This window comes from Polistes dominula, unplaced genomic scaffold (assembly GCF_049000335.1).
Source record: "Polistes dominula isolate Pdom_NZ unplaced genomic scaffold, Pdom_raw_medaka contig_79, whole genome shotgun sequence".
NCBI classification, from domain to species: domain Eukaryota; kingdom Metazoa; phylum Arthropoda; class Insecta; order Hymenoptera; family Vespidae; genus Polistes; species Polistes dominula.
This window is the reverse complement of record NW_028300916.1, coordinates 474,338-490,141: the sequence shown is the minus strand read 5'-3', so window position 1 is coordinate 490,141 and position 15,804 is coordinate 474,338. Positions and strand designations below refer to the sequence as shown.

General features: G+C 27.3%; 4 protein-coding genes across 10 annotated transcripts; 2 read left to right on the top strand and 2 right to left on the bottom strand.

Annotated features, from left to right (window-relative positions):
- The first annotated feature begins 16 nt into the window (after positions 1–16).
- Positions 17–1,070, top strand: LOC149033062 (uncharacterized). Of its 6 annotated transcripts, none has more exons than XM_089170860.1 (2): positions 17–170; positions 699–1,070. In XM_089170860.1, the coding sequence occupies exon 2, from the start codon at positions 699–701 to the stop codon at positions 939–941; it is 243 nt and encodes an 80-aa protein (XP_089026986.1). In that variant the 5' UTR covers positions 17–170; the 3' UTR covers positions 942–1,070. The 6 variants fall into 6 exon arrangements, with proteins under 6 accessions (XP_089026986.1, XP_089026988.1, XP_089026989.1 ...); XM_089170862.1 differs by having other exon boundaries at positions 75–212; XM_089170863.1 differs by lacking the exon at positions 17–170 and adding an exon at positions 232–390.
- A 189-nt stretch (positions 1,071–1,259) lies between these two features.
- On the bottom strand, positions 1,260–5,955 carry egh (beta-1,4-mannosyltransferase egh). Its single transcript, XM_089170850.1, is given in 4 exon segments — positions 1,260–3,701; positions 3,704–3,926; positions 3,995–4,803; positions 5,791–5,955. Coding segments are annotated over 3 exon segments (1,377 nt in total). The 5' UTR covers positions 4,799–4,803; positions 5,791–5,955; the 3' UTR covers positions 1,260–3,351.
- Positions 5,956–6,070: 115 nt separating this feature from the next.
- Positions 6,071–11,654, top strand: Ocrl (Oculocerebrorenal syndrome of Lowe). 2 transcript variants are annotated; one of them, XM_089170849.1, is made up of 18 exons: positions 6,071–6,092; positions 6,888–7,061; positions 7,328–7,508; positions 7,642–7,776; positions 7,853–7,971; positions 8,054–8,196; positions 8,271–8,444; positions 8,513–8,675; positions 8,749–8,927; positions 9,028–9,249; positions 9,324–9,459; positions 9,538–9,814; positions 9,892–10,029; positions 10,120–10,217; positions 10,330–10,507; positions 10,615–10,742; positions 10,839–10,950; positions 11,044–11,654. In XM_089170849.1, exons 2-18 carry the CDS (start codon positions 6,996–6,998, stop codon positions 11,202–11,204), a joined length of 2,610 nt encoding a protein of 869 aa, XP_089026975.1. In that variant the 5' UTR covers positions 6,071–6,092; positions 6,888–6,995; the 3' UTR covers positions 11,205–11,654. The 2 variants fall into 2 exon arrangements, with proteins under 2 accessions (XP_089026975.1, XP_015191389.1); XM_015335903.2 differs by lacking the exon at positions 6,071–6,092 and adding an exon at positions 6,115–6,437.
- A 152-nt stretch (positions 11,655–11,806) lies between these two features.
- Positions 11,807–15,351, bottom strand: Pen (karyopherin subunit alpha). The gene is made up of 8 exons (XM_015335904.2): positions 15,193–15,351; positions 14,538–14,686; positions 14,093–14,409; positions 13,720–13,975; positions 13,421–13,559; positions 12,970–13,328; positions 12,534–12,866; positions 11,807–12,426 (listed from the first exon to the last, which is right to left on the bottom strand). Exons 2-8 carry the CDS (start codon positions 14,622–14,624, stop codon positions 12,328–12,330), a joined length of 1,590 nt encoding a protein of 529 aa, XP_015191390.1. The 5' UTR covers positions 14,625–14,686; positions 15,193–15,351; the 3' UTR covers positions 11,807–12,327.
- Positions 15,352–15,804: the final 453 nt, after the last annotated feature.

The window sequence follows — 15,804 nt, the reverse complement described above, 5'->3', positions numbered from 1 at the left end:
CATCACACACGAATCGATATCGAATTCTACAATTCGATATATCGCCGATTAAATAATAAATCGATTAAATGTTCGCATTGTAAATGTCACTTGATAATAATAATGTTTGTACACGATTAATGGTTTTAAGTGTTTAAATAAATACGCTATTATTTAAACATATATAACAAGTATGTAATTTGAAATAATTGAAACATCATGTTTTTAAACCAGTTAAGATAATAATCGATTATTATAACTATCATATACATTTATACAGTACCATGGCGCTATCGCGTAAAAACGCATAAAGATAGTTTTAGTAGACTAATAAATACTTGATGTAATAATTTCAAAGAATTTTTCATTTTGAGAATCTTAATTTTTTAATAATTATTATATTAGTTTCAAGTAATTATTAATATATGAAATATTGTGCGTGCATGCATACATATATGTACATGACACATATATGCACATACAGATTCAGTACAAATGTAGTAGGCATGTGTTCTTTCATAAAACAATAATAAAATATAATCATCGTTATAAGATACTATTAATAAATGAAATAAAATAATTGTCAAAAGTCTTTGTTTGTATTTGCTCTTATAAATAAAGAGTGTTTTATTATTCACGTACACATACTAGTATATATTTAGAAATGATTCTGTATAAAAAAAGAAGAAATGAAAATATATATATATCTCCTATTTCAGATGATGTGGTCCCTAATAACAAGAATTGTGCATAGAAATATACCATACATAGCACTTCCATTTGGTTGTGTTATCGGTTTTATTGGATATCATATAGAAGGATTGATATCCAGTAAATATACACCTGCAACAGCCCCTGTTAATCAACAACGTCAAGAGAGATTATTAGAAAATATAGATTCTACGTCTACTAAAAAACATAATCCTTTAGATGTCAATCTTTCACCTTCGCTTTCTAACTGATATCTAACTGTATATATTAGATAAATTTAAGAATTCGTACATTTCTTGATCGTTTTAATGCTAACAGTATAATGTAATTATACTGCATTATGTAATATATATATGTATAAATATAATAGTACAAATTAAGCCATTTTAGTTATAAAGATAATTATAATATACCCTATATTGAAATATTATTTTGTAAATTTACATTCATCCTACATATTTTGTTTGATTATCCTAAATGCAAAAATATCATCTATTATTCAGCTTTAATTAAATAATCTCATTTTTGTATGTTATGGTTTAAAAAAATTAGTCACAAATGCAGTCACATATTTTTAGAATAATTTTAATATTTTGTTTCATGGTTATTACTATATGTCTCATTAATAACTTATGCATTTAATGATTTTATTAATATAAACCAAGTTTGGTCCGTCCATAATTATGCATACGCGTGTTAAATCACATATATACATTTAAACATTTACCAATTTATAATTTTCAATATTGAACATAATCTCTCTTAAAGAATCACATTCTTTCGTTAGAAATAAATGACAAACATAATAATATCAATACGTTCACATATTCATTATTATCATTACATTCAACAGTTAGTAACATATGTCAATTTATTTTGTCTTTCTTTTAAATTTTATGACTAGATAGCTTAAGTCTTTTTGAATAATCTTATCTACTACTTACATTACTTAACTAAATATTGAGATTTATCTTTTTAATATATCATTATACGTAGCAATAAAGCACAGACCTAAGAGGTACACAAATTTAGAATAAAAATCTTTGAAAAAAAAAACACACACACACACATATTTTAATCTTCAGTATTTTATAAATCTATAAACGAAAAGAATATTTTGTTAAAATTAAAATTAATATTTTTTTGTAACATAGATTTTTTATTTTTACCATCACTTTTTTTACTTGTCAAAATGACAACGAAAATAATACAATACGCATTCTTCGATATTCTATCGAGTAAAACTTCTTTTATATAGCACAAAAACAGAATAGAATTGTATATGTGGAGGAAAAGAAGTAACTTTCCTTTAGTTTTACAATGAAAGTCATATTAAATTTGCTCTTTGTATGTTTGTTTTTATTGTAGATAAATATGCTTTGAAAAATATAAAGTCCTTATAAATTAGCCTCGTTTGATCGTTTAATTGCAACACTAGATTATAGAAGATTGAAAATAAATATTAATAATATTTCGAAATTCAAAATGTAGAAACGATGAATCTTTATATAAATTTTGTTGACTAATTTTTCCAGCAATACGATTACAAAATATTTATCTACATTAAATTATAGTAAATGTTATATAAGTAGTTTTATTTTTAAAAATTTTGAGAATATTTTCATCTCGTCAATTAATAAAATAATTTAAGTTTTTATACACATAATATTATGTAAAGATTTAATTAAACTAATATAATAAAATTAAATTGATAATATTATATCGTGTAGATAAAAATGTTTATATCATAGAGTCAGAGATGCCTAAATAGACTTATAATTAGCTTATATGAATAATAAGTGTTACTTGAACTGTTACGTTTGTTATTGCAAATACGTCGATCTCATTGCAATACTTAAATTTTAATAGCACTTAGCTTTTATATTCTGTTCATTTACAAAATGTATAATTAGATTAATAAAGCTAATAAAGTAGAAGTGAAGATTAATCCATTAGACATCTCTATCACAGATAATATTAATATATTTTTGATTATATAAGTACGTAAATTATTCTACATTTATTTACAAATAATATAATAAAAAAAGAATAAAATATTTATAAATGTATATAATTGTAATGCATTGCAAGTGCTCCTTTTTAAATAACATTAAGTTTCTTTAAATTGAATATCATGCAATTACATTGTAAGTTACTTGTTCATATTTTTTTTTTTTTTTTACAAATTGGAAAGATAAATGTATGCTTTAAAAAGAGCATCTATAATGTGCATTTAAGCTTTATTCATATTGCCATTTAATAATGCTTTGAAAAATGGATATGTAGTAAGAATTATTTGATCAATATTATAGAAAACATTTATTAAACTAATAATACTAAAATTTCTTTAATAATAAATAAATAATACCTTATATTAATATACAAGATTATAGAACTGAATACATTTTTTGGTTTCCTGGTAAGACTTTAAATACTTATTTAAGTAATTAAATATTTTAAATTTCAAACATTTTCCATTGATCAATATTTTGAACCTATCTATCTATCTATCTATTTATCTGTCTATCTGTCTATCTATCTATCTATCTATCTATCTATTTATAATGATATTTCTTCATGACAATGATATTGCTATTTTCATAGACTTACTTACAGGTACTGATTATATGCACATGTGATACGTTGCTGAACATATGGTACTTATACAAGTACTACAGGCAGTTTGTACTCTTTGTTAACAACATAAAATTTATGTTTCTTACCAAATATACCCCATATAACAGCAACATTCTCAATAATTAAATTAAAAGGAATAGTTGATAGCGCTCCACATATACAAAATATAAAACGAACAACACCAAAACGATATAAAGAAAATGATTTAACTACTCCAAATACATACATATAAATATTAACTGCTCCTATAAAAGCGCACAAAAAATCTATAAGTGGAGAACAACTGATAGGACATAGCCCTGCTAAAACTATATTAGAAGTAGATAAGGGCATCGTTATCCACGAGTAACACGATATACCTAATAGCAATTTTTTTTCAATGGAATTGCTTTGGAATGCACTACTAATAATATACCTTGTAGCCACCTTTTTCTTTGTTGTACAAAATCCCATAAAGTAAACGGCGATTTTTCCCACATTTCTCCGTCTACAAAATTAAACGTGTAGCCTTGAGTAAATGCCTTCATTGCAAAGAAACAATCCTCCGCCACAGATCCGTCTAAACCATTGTTGAACGAAACTTCTCTCTCTGCTGCCATCTAAAACATAGACAAATGTTGTTTAAACAAATCCGATTTAGTAATAAGAAATATCATCTACTAATTACCTGCGTGACAACATAAGAACCTTTCATACTAAATAATGGTTTATGAAACATTGTAAATTGTAATCTTAATTTTCCCATATCGTCTGCTACTCTAAAGCTATCTGCCAATGTTGTTATCCAATTAACAACATCTTCATTAGCATACGTGATTAGGCCTTGACCAAATTGGTGCTTCCCGTCCAATACAAAATTTAATATCCCACGAACTGAATTTTCCGTCATTAATGTCTCTTCATCCAAATGTACAATCCAATCGTGATCAGCTAATTCGTTAACCGAATTTTCAAGGCAGTATTGTAAAGCGCGCGCTTTAAATAAAGCACCACTACTTGTGCGATAATTAGCAGGTACAACAATTTCTCTAATTCTACGATGAGGTACCAATCCTATCGGTTTATCACTTACTACTTCTATTTGGAAGTTTTCAAGGCCCGCTTCTATACATTTATTTAAATTTCTATTTACATTAGTCTTCACTAATTGCGGATAATCACCACGTGTTACTATTCTGATACAAATAAATGGAGCCAATAAGGGTGAACCTTTTAAAACGACTTTATCCGGAAATGCGTTATAAATTGTCAATCCAACAAAATTAAATAGAACTTGAGGAAGCGAAAGAAAAGTCACACTTCTTAATAGATACAATATTAGAGCACCAACAAATCCATATCTGACCCAGGGATCTAATTGTTCCGTTTTATTGGTGTTCCATTGTAATCCTCCGGAGACAAATTCAAATATAAGAATAACAACTAGCAGCAAGCAACAGTGTAAAATATGTTTCATAATACTGCTCAACATTATGCCTGTAAACAAAAATTCAAATATTTTATTATTTATAAATGTAACAAGTCATTTTAAGATAATACATTTTTTCAATTATAGATATACTATTTGCTAATACATTTGGATGTTCAGATTAAATAGTCAGAAGCAGGAAAAAATAAAATTTATTCATATATACAGGGTGGGTCACCACATTTTACCATCTAGATTTACGTTATTATTATTACGCGTAGCAGACAATGTTTCACATGGAGTTGAATGGCTTTGAAAGGGGTTCATACTGATGGTACTTTTTTTTTGTAGGTGGACGGGTAAAGGACATATGAAGGTCATTAATGTTTTTTTAAACGGAATCATATATTTTTTATTGCATCATCTGATGCTCTTTCATATTATTTACAAAAAAGTAATAACCTTTTATGTACAAAATTTATTACTTTAGGAGATATTTTAATTTTTATGTCTATTTACAAAAAAGGTTCAATGTGGCGACCATTTGGATCAGAACACTTTCTGAATCGAGAAATTAATGATTCATTAACGTTTCTTAATGTATCTGATGTTATTTTCTTGCATTCATTCTCTAGAGAGATGGTAAAATGTGGTGACTCACCCTGTATATGTGTATGTATATGCACTGTATAGCTAATTATTTTAATTTAGCTAAAATGACATTGAAAGTAAACTATTATCTTATCTTGAAATAAGAATAATTGGTCGAGGTTATCATTGAAAGAATTCTATGAATCCTTATCATTTTTGTACTTTATCTAAATCTTAAGAAATAATATTATAAGTAATTATATTTAAAAGTTCACAATAAATTTAATATAATTAACATAGATAAGTAAAAAATGCTGTAAAATTGATCAACAATTATATAATTCATATTTCCATAATGATAAAATAGTAAGATAAAATTAGGAAATAATAAACAGTGTATATAAGTTAGGTTTATTAAAACTGTAATCAACTTAACCTATAATAAACATATAAATATATTGTACCTTCTTTTTCACGTCGAACTTTTAATTGGAAATACGTTCAAAGGTGTTTGTTTAGCCCATTGCCTGTTAAAAAGGCAGTAGGTAAATAAAATATAAATATAAATTTTATAAAACTACTAGCAAGTTAAACGTCATTTTTTTTCCAATGTTGCACTTATTTTTCAGTCTTACCATCATTTACTATCATATTCACCAAACTATCCCCTTCACAGCCAGCATAAGCTTATTTCTATATAACGATAATCGATACCGTTCGATTTAGTGATAGGTCAAACAATGACGCCACGAAAATAATTCTTCTTGTAAATAAGACAACAATAATTCTACTTTATTTTTACATTACGATAACAATTGTACCATTCTTAATCCTTTCGCCTGTTTAAGTTCTGACGTTTCATACTAATCTATAGTATACAACTTTCATAGATTTAGATAATAACTTTTTGACGCTAGTTTAATGATAACCAGTGATCGCTCTCTCTTTCTCTCTCTATCTCTCTCTCTTTGTCAAAGAGTTTGTTATAATTTAACATTTTTATTTAAATGTAAATTTAATTTTTATTTTTAATATATTGTCTAAGAACATAATCATGATTTTAATAACGAGTATATGATTGTTTTTAAATATATATTAAGTGATCAATCAGGTAATATAAATTACATGACAAGTTATACATTTTTTTTATTAAGTATCTTAATTCTTAGTAATTCTCTCTCTCTCTCTTTCTCTCTCTCATACATTACTCTCTTTGTCTATATATGTATAATATATAAATTTTATACACGTCTACACACATATGCTCTCACAAATGTTTTGCTCTAAGTAGTAATTATTACATTTACGTATAATTATAATTGATGAGAAATTCTTTTTAAATTAAGAAATATATATACATAGTTTTTTCATTTCATAATCTTTCAATGTCATAAACATGTATGACTTTTCAGTTTTTCTTTTAATTTTATTATCAAATTAAAGTTAGTTATATATTTGTTCTTTGATCGTTAATGTTCTGCAATATTTATCCATTTAAGAAAGTAATTGAATATATTAATCATAAAATAATTAATACAAACATATATATATTTTTTTTCAGGGTTTACTATTGAAGTAACAATATTAAAATAAATATAATTGCATCTGCATTTAAAGAAATTATATACCAAGTACTACACAAGCATTAATTAAATTTATAATAAATACCATGGCTTCGTCCGAACAATTGGCAATTATTCAATCGAAATTTATTTCTGGTGAAACAGTAGTAATTGTATCCTTTGTTATAAAATAATTGCAAATTTTTTGTTAAGTAAATGATATCAAGACGTTCGTTATCATACCATACCACCACCAAGATTTCAACTATAGCCTAGAATATAATTTTGTAATGATTAGCATTAATAATGTTTGATGCTGCTTTCTCAATGAAAATCATCTGTGTTCTATGTAGATATCTAACACTGCTAGCAAACCTGTTAATAAAAGTAATAGTTTTGATATGCATGTATACAAAAAATACCTTAACTAGATTTAAAGGCGATGGAAGCATCTTTGATGCAAAGATTGGCTAAAGCAACACGTGTGATAGCTTTGGTTAGCAAAGGAGTAACATACGCATTGGTTGTATTTCTTCTATCTAGAACACCTCCACAAGTATACAGTGATTTAACAATTGAAAGAGTACTACCGATTGATCAGGATTTTAAATGCGATATAGGTAATTATAAATACAGTTAATCTTTTTCCTCCTCTTCCTTGTACAATGCAAATGATACACTTTATTTTATTTTATTTTTTTTAATTTTATATTTACTCAGATACAGGTAATAAATATCTATTTTATTATTCAGATACTGATAGGAAACAACAAGAAGGCTTATATGTATATTTAAATATAGCGTTCAGAAAACTTCGTTTGACGTTCGAAATGAAACGTGGTACATCAACGAGTTCATTAGTTTCTGAAATATTTCGCGCTATAGAAGGTAGTATATATTATTTCTATTATGGAATTAATATGGCTTCTGATATTATTCAAAGTATTTAATATATTTTTTTTAGTTTATCAAAAATCCAAAATTTCACCAGCGGAATATTTATGGATTAAAAAATTAACAGGATATATGAGTAATTTAGATAGTACTAGTAGTAATGAAACTCAAAATGTCGTGGTTGATCCTGTAAGAATCTGAAAGTAAATCTAATTATTATTAATTTATTTATCATTTATTTGAAAGTTAATTGAATTTCATTATCTTACAGCTCGTAGAATTAGAAAGTCCTGATTTAGTTGTACCCAGACAAACAATAGCATCTGGAAAATCGCCAGTTGCTGCACGAGAATCTGTGGTGCGTTACCAGATGGCATGTAAAGAAGATGATTATACATATAGCAAGACTTTTCGGTTTGTTACCTATTTTTCTACAGATATATCAATTTGTTGTATTTACAATGTAAGTTATTATATTTGTGTTACAGTATATTTGTAGGAACATGGAATGTGAACGGACAACCACCAAATGGAATCCAATTAGAAGAATGGTTAAGTAGTGATCAAGAACCTCCTGATGTGTATGCTATTGGATTTCAAGAATTAGATTTAAGTAAAGAAGCATTCTTATTTAACGATACTCCACGAGGAGAAGAATGGAGGTAAATATTAGTTATTAGAACATAAACATTATTTTGATATAATAAATTTACTAACTTTTCTTACACAGGATAGTTGTAACAAAATCTCTTCATCCTAAAGGTACTTATTGTTCAGTTGCTGCCGTAAGATTAGTTGGCATGATGTTGCTTGTATTTGCTAAAGAAGTACACATGCCGCATATACACAATGTTTGTACTGATACAGTGGGTACAGGAATAATGGGTAAACTGGTACATCTTTTTTTCTTTATTCTAAAATTAATAATCATCTATTTAAATAGTTTATCTTACATTATTATTAAAGGGAAACAAAGGTGGTGTAGCAGTAAGTTGTTCAATTCATAACACATCCATTTGCTTCGTTAATGCTCATTTAGCAGCTCATTGTGAAGAATACGAACGACGAAATCAAGATTATGCAGATATATGTGCAAGGCTCTCTTTTTATAAGTACGTTCCACCTAAAAGCTTCAAAGAACACGAGTAAGTAAATATGCGTGTACGATATTAATCATTCGATATAATTTATTTTACAAGATATTTCATATTTGTTTTTTTATTTTTTTATTTCCATTGTTAACAGTCAAATTTATTGGTTGGGAGATCTGAATTATCGGATAACAGAAATGGATGCAACTCTAGCCAAACATTATATTCTTGTTGGATATTATGCTCCAATGTTAGCATTAGATCAATTAGGTGAACAAAGACGACTTGGTCGTGTATTCCAAGAATTTCAAGAAGCTGAGATTAAGTTCAAACCGACATATAAATATGATCCGGGTACTGATAATTGGGATTCCAGGTTTGTTTAATTAAAAGAATATGCCACTAAATTAAATGTATTATATTTTTTTCACACATTTAATTAATAAACAGTGAAAAGGGTAGAGCGCCAGCTTGGTGCGATAGAATTTTATGGAAGGGTGAGGCTATTACATCAATAGAGTATAGAAGTCATCCTGAATTAAAACTATCTGATCATAAACCAGTCAGTGCTGTTTTTGATTCACAAGTAAGATATCTGAAAGTAAACATATATTATTTGAATATAACTTTATTTACTGATTTAACTTCGATTATTGTACTATAGATTAGAATTATTGATGTGGTTAAATATCGTAAAACTCATGAAGAAGTTATGAAGAAATTAGATAAACTAGAAAATGAATTTTTACCCCAAGTAATGGTCGATACGACTGAAGTGATTTTCGATACATTAAAATTTCTCGAGCCTAGTAGTAAGGATCTCATAATAGCTAATACAGGACAAGTTCCTGTTCAGTTTGAATTTATTAAAAAATTAGATGATACCAGTTATTGTAAAGAATGGTTGCATATAGAACCCTATACAGGCTTTATAAAACCAGGTGATCATTTTTTATAATGTGATAAAATAATTTCTTTTTTTCTTACTTCATATTGCATTATATTATATATTTTATAGGTGAAAAGTGTGATATTAAATTAGAAATATATGTCGATAAAAAGTCAGCGTGCAAATTAAATTCTGGAGAGGACAAATTATATGATATATTAGTTTTACACCTTGAAGGTGGCAAAGATATTTTTATAACAGTTACAGGTACATCTATATGTAATAGTTTTTAATAATATATAAATTAAAGATCAAATATTTTTTGTTTTTGTAACGATATATTATTATTATTATAAGGTACTTATGAGAGAAGCTGTTTTGGGTCATCAATGGAAGCATTAGTTCACATTCCGATACCAATTGGAGAAGTTACAGCCGGTCGATTGGCAGAATTAGTATGTATACTTCAAACTAAGTTGTTGATAAGAAGTCAAAGAAAAAAACATATAAATTCCAATGAAAAATTATATTATTTATAATTTTTAATAATAAATATTTTTATTGTAGGAAAATAATAAAAATTTATCCCTAGAACCATATGCGATACCAAAAGAAATCTTTCAATTAGTTGACATATTATATCGTCATGGTATAAAAACTCCTGGTCTTTTTGAAACGCCTGGTCTTCATAGTGAAATTATTGCCATAAGAGATTGGTTGGATAAAGGCAGTCAAGAATCTATGCGTATCCTTTAAAATACGTCTGAGCATTTATTTATTTATATATTTATTTATTTATTTATAAGAAAGATGTTAAATGAAATATTTCTTAACATGTTCAATCAAATGAAGCTGGTAGCGTACATTCTGTAGCAGAAGCATTACTTTTACTATTGGAATCTACAGCAGAGCCTCTGATACCATATAATCTGCATAGCGTTTGTTTAACAGCAGCGACGAGTTATTTACAATGCAAACAAGTAATAAGAAAAGCTAATAAATATATATTTTGTATTATATGTGTATAATTTGTAATTTTTGTTTGCTTGTAATTATTAACTTATTTCTCATTGCAGATTGTCATGCAGCTTTCCGAAACTAGAAGAAGCGTGTTTTTATATATTATTTTTTTCTTACAAGAGCTTCTGAACCACACTCCAGATAATGAATTGGATGCCAAAACTCTTGGTCAGTTAAGATACATATTTACAATAAGCATATTGTTTGTATTTTTTTTTGTAAATTGAAATATAAAAATAATGATTTTGTTTTATTTTATAGCAACTTTGTTCGGGTCAATCTTTTTACGAGATCCACCGAGAAGCAGGGAAGACAGAATGCAAAGAAGTCGGGCGACGCAAGCCACATTTGATAGGAAAAAAGCTGCATTTGTTTATCATTTTATGGTGAATGATCAAAGCGACATCGTCCTTAGCCGATAGTATAAAAATCTTTTATTTCATTTTACCTAACGTGTACGTTAATATATGCTTTGTAAGAATTATCACTGTAATACGTTTGCCTATTATTAATATTTTATATACATTTGTATAGCATAAATTATGTATAGAATTAAGGACGGATAGACGATATAGAAGAAATAACCAGAAAGTATTATTTTTTACTTTATAATATTAAGTGTTTTAACAATATTATATGAGTACTCATTAAGCTTTTTTTTCTTTCGTAAATTCTTTCTGAGTATTATTTTATTTCACAATAGCATAATTCACTTTCTACGTGCTTACAAGATTAGTAAACACGTTAAATAAATATTAGTTTTTAGTGCATACCTATAATACATAGATATTGTATATCAAAGTATGTACTCACAATTATCTAGTCATTATAATTTATAATAAACTTTACATAAATATATATATATATATATACATTAACATTTTTTTATTTACGAATCATTCATGCAAATACTTCGTATGATTGATTGATCTGTATAGGAAGTTTTACCATAAAGTATGCCATAATGAAAGAATTAAATCCTCATAAAGAAATGTGTAAAAGGTTGTAAGAACGACGAAATATGTTAATCAATCAAGTATATACTCGTATAAGTTTTATTACAAAATACATAAAATTAAAAACAAATTTATATCACTAATAAGATTTAATATAATTGATAGACATATGTCTTTGCGCGTCACAATATGAAAAGAAAATATAAGAGAAAATAAGTTCGACACAAACTCTTTACATGCACAATTGGAAAAATTAATCTCTTTCTCTTTCTCTCTCTCTAAAAATCATCAAAAAATCATAAAAGAATTATAGAGAGCAAATTTTTGTGAATCATTTTGCCTTCAATTTGAAGAAATTTTCTAAATTTAACATAATTACGATATAATAAAATATTATCATAAGAAAAAAGAAGATCATTTGTCGAAATAATTTTCGCTGTTTAAGAATATAAAAAAAAAAAAACACCAAGTACAAAATATTAGATTAGCGCGAAGATATTGCTAAAAATTTGTTTGATCCATTATTAGGAATTATTTACAAATAGATTATAACTCACTGGAAACTGTAGTATAAGAATGATACAACATTTTAAAAATTAAAACCCTGTTGTGGTTGCATATCAGGAGCTATGAACTGTAATTCCGTACCTTCTGACACTTTCGCATCTATTGCATTGAACTCTTGGTCCTATATTTATTATTAAACGATATTTATTAATTTTAGATGTTTATGAAGCTAATTATAAATACAGATTTGATTAAACTAAAATGATAAATGCTCGTATTTGTACTCACGTTCTCTGAGAAGTAAGTATCAATGAGTGCTACGGCTCTTTGGTATACTTGTTCATTTTCATTATGTTGCAAAGCTTCAATTTTATCAAGGCCACCGATTTCTTCGATCATAAGGGTAACATGTTCAATTTCACCCATTTTTGCAGATGCTTCTAAAATATTTGATAAGCCATCAAGAACAACAAGAACAATTTTCCAATCTTTGGAATCGAGTAAATTGCAGAATGGAGGTAATACGCCAGCCTGTAGCAAATGGCCTATATGTTTCGCTGAACATCCTGAAGTTAAATTAGTTATAGCCCATGCTGCTTCTTTTTGTGATTTATAATCACCCTGTAAATATATTATATTTCATTATAAATCCCTTCCCTTCTTCTTTCAAAATGATTTCAAGATGTAACATCTTTTTGTTATAAAGATTATCGATAAACTTTACCCCTCCAAGAACTTGGCACAATGGTCGTAAAACATTAGCATTTATAACGTGCTGAATTTGTTGTACAGTTCCAGCAGTAATATTACTAATAGTCCAAGCAGCTTCTTTAACGATATTTAAACGATTGTGTTGTAATAATAGAGCAAGATGATTAAGTCCACCCGCGGAAATGATTGCATCCGTTTGAACATCGTTTCCAGTAACTATGTTTCCAACTGCACGTAGTGCTGGCGTAAGCACTGTTACTTCAGGATATGAAAGTAATTCTACTAATTTTGGAGTAATACCAGAATCAACTACTGCTTGTATTTTCTCGTTTGGTCCATCAGTAAGATATGACAATGCCCAACAAGCATCAGCTATAATATTTGTATAATATATAAGTATTGATTAATATGTTCTGTTATGTTATAACTTGTTACATCATGTTATAGAGTGATGTTAGTTATACCTAAAATATCCTTATCAGTATGGCTAAGCAATCGATTGAGTACTGGCAGAGCTGTTTTTACAACATCAAATGGTGGTGGTGGATTTTTATTTCGGCACAAGTTCGATAAAGTCCAGACAATATTACGAGTGAATGTTATCTACGTTTGTTAAATATAATAAAGTCTAATTAACCAAATCTATGAATTGTTTGATATGCGAATCATTAAAATATTGTCCCACCAGAAACCGACAAATATAATTAAAATTCTACTGTATTTTGATTTAAGATCATTCGCATGAAAAATATATCATACGTACATTGGTGTCTGGTTTTATTAAACTCAATAGAACTGGTAATAAACCATTGGCAAGAACAAGATCACGAGTCACTGGTCCATCTCCAGCAATATTTCCTAATGCCCATACAGCTTGTTCTGCGACATTAGCAGAGTTGGATTTGAGTAAATTTATTAGTTTTGGAATAGCACCATGTTTTACGACAACGTATGTCTGCTCAGATGTGCCTGAGGCTACATTAGTTAAAGCCCATGATGCTTCGAATTGAAGTGCGGGGCTGCAGAAATAAATAAATACATTTTATATACAACCAAATTGTAAATAATTTCAAAATTAAACCAATATTGTATCAGCTTAATTTTAGTTTACATAATAGAAAAAGTAATTGTCGCACTTATGATGATAGTCCAAAAATCCAATACATAGCGGTACTATTCCTAAATTAATCATAGTATCTATCGGTGGATTTTTTTCACGACTCAACATCTTCCTACAAGCTTGCACTGCTTGAAGTTGAATAGTTACATCGAAGGAAAGCATATTGGCTATAATATCTTCAATTGACGAAGAGGTAGGTTGTATATTGTTTTCAGTTAATACTGATGCTTCCTCTTCTTCCGCAATATTTAAATTACGTCTTTTGAATAACTGATTTTCTTTTTTTGCTTTGCGCAATTCAACTGAAATTTCACTTCTTCTTCTACGTGCTTCCTAAAATTTCAGTAGTAAGTAAATAACGTAAACCCATTCTATGTTATAACATATATTTATTATATTATTAATATGTATTTTAAATAATATGAATTTAATTGTATAAAAATGAAAAAACATTAACTCACTTCATGTTTACTATTAAATTTGAAATTAGCAATTCTGGAATTGCGTTCGATCTCCTGAGCAGGCATAGTGGTATTATTGGCAGGCATATTTTTGATAATAATCCAATTAAGATTGGAAATACGCCTTTTTACAAATTCTACAAATAATTCTAAAATATCAAACCAAAATGATGTAATACTACAACCAGCAATATACGTTAAATCATTTATTTTCTTATGTCAAATGTACATACATTCGTTAAAAACCAAATTATTCTTCCTCATAATATCATTGAGTAAAAACGTATACAACAAAAGGCAATTATTATTTATCATAATTTAAATTAAAATGTGACAAATAACTTAAAAAACCGTTACAAAGTATATACAATACAATTTATGTGAAATAAAATTAAACAATGAATAATAATTATTGTATATATATATACACAAGAATATATCCATCATATAGATGTGTCTATTTGAAAGAAAAAAAGAAAAAAAAACAACTGAAAACACTATGGCATAACAGTTATTACATATTTTTTTTCTCATAACCGTTTCTTATTTACGCATATATTTCATATATCTATATGTTTTTTACTACTATATTACATTTAAAAGAAAATCATAGAAATAATAAAATAATGAAGAAATCAATCCTAACAATACTTACTCTAAATTAATTAGTAAATAAGAGATGTGAAGAAAATTGTATAACTGAATTTGAAATAACGAAAGCACTCATTAAACGTTCGCGACCCGCGCGATGACAGACAATGGTCGTAGGACCGGTTCACATTTCTTCACGACCTGTTGCTGTTACCAAACAGAAAAAATTAAAATTACCTTCAACCAATTAGACCTTCTACTCATAAGATTTTTAACAATGTACAGGAATGCTATTAGCTGATTAGAATACGCGCAATCTTATGATTGGCGCAAAATTGACTGTGAGTTTAAATTTTTATTTTTCATTGGTCAATAGTACTGCATTAAAATGTAGATAAATATCATTTAAGGTTATCTTCAATATTTGCGTTAAAAATATTACTTTTGGTAATATTTGAAATAAATTATACCTAATATATATGTATATATAAATAAATGTAATTAATATATATGTGTAGATATTTATAGTAACTTTTGATATTGCGATTGCAACAGAGGAATGGATTTTAAAGTAATACATTTAAATAGAAAGTGAATGACCAATGAAGGATGCGTATAAACTGTATAACAAAAGTCACTAGAAAATAGCGAGAAAAATGAGTCAACAGTGAAACGA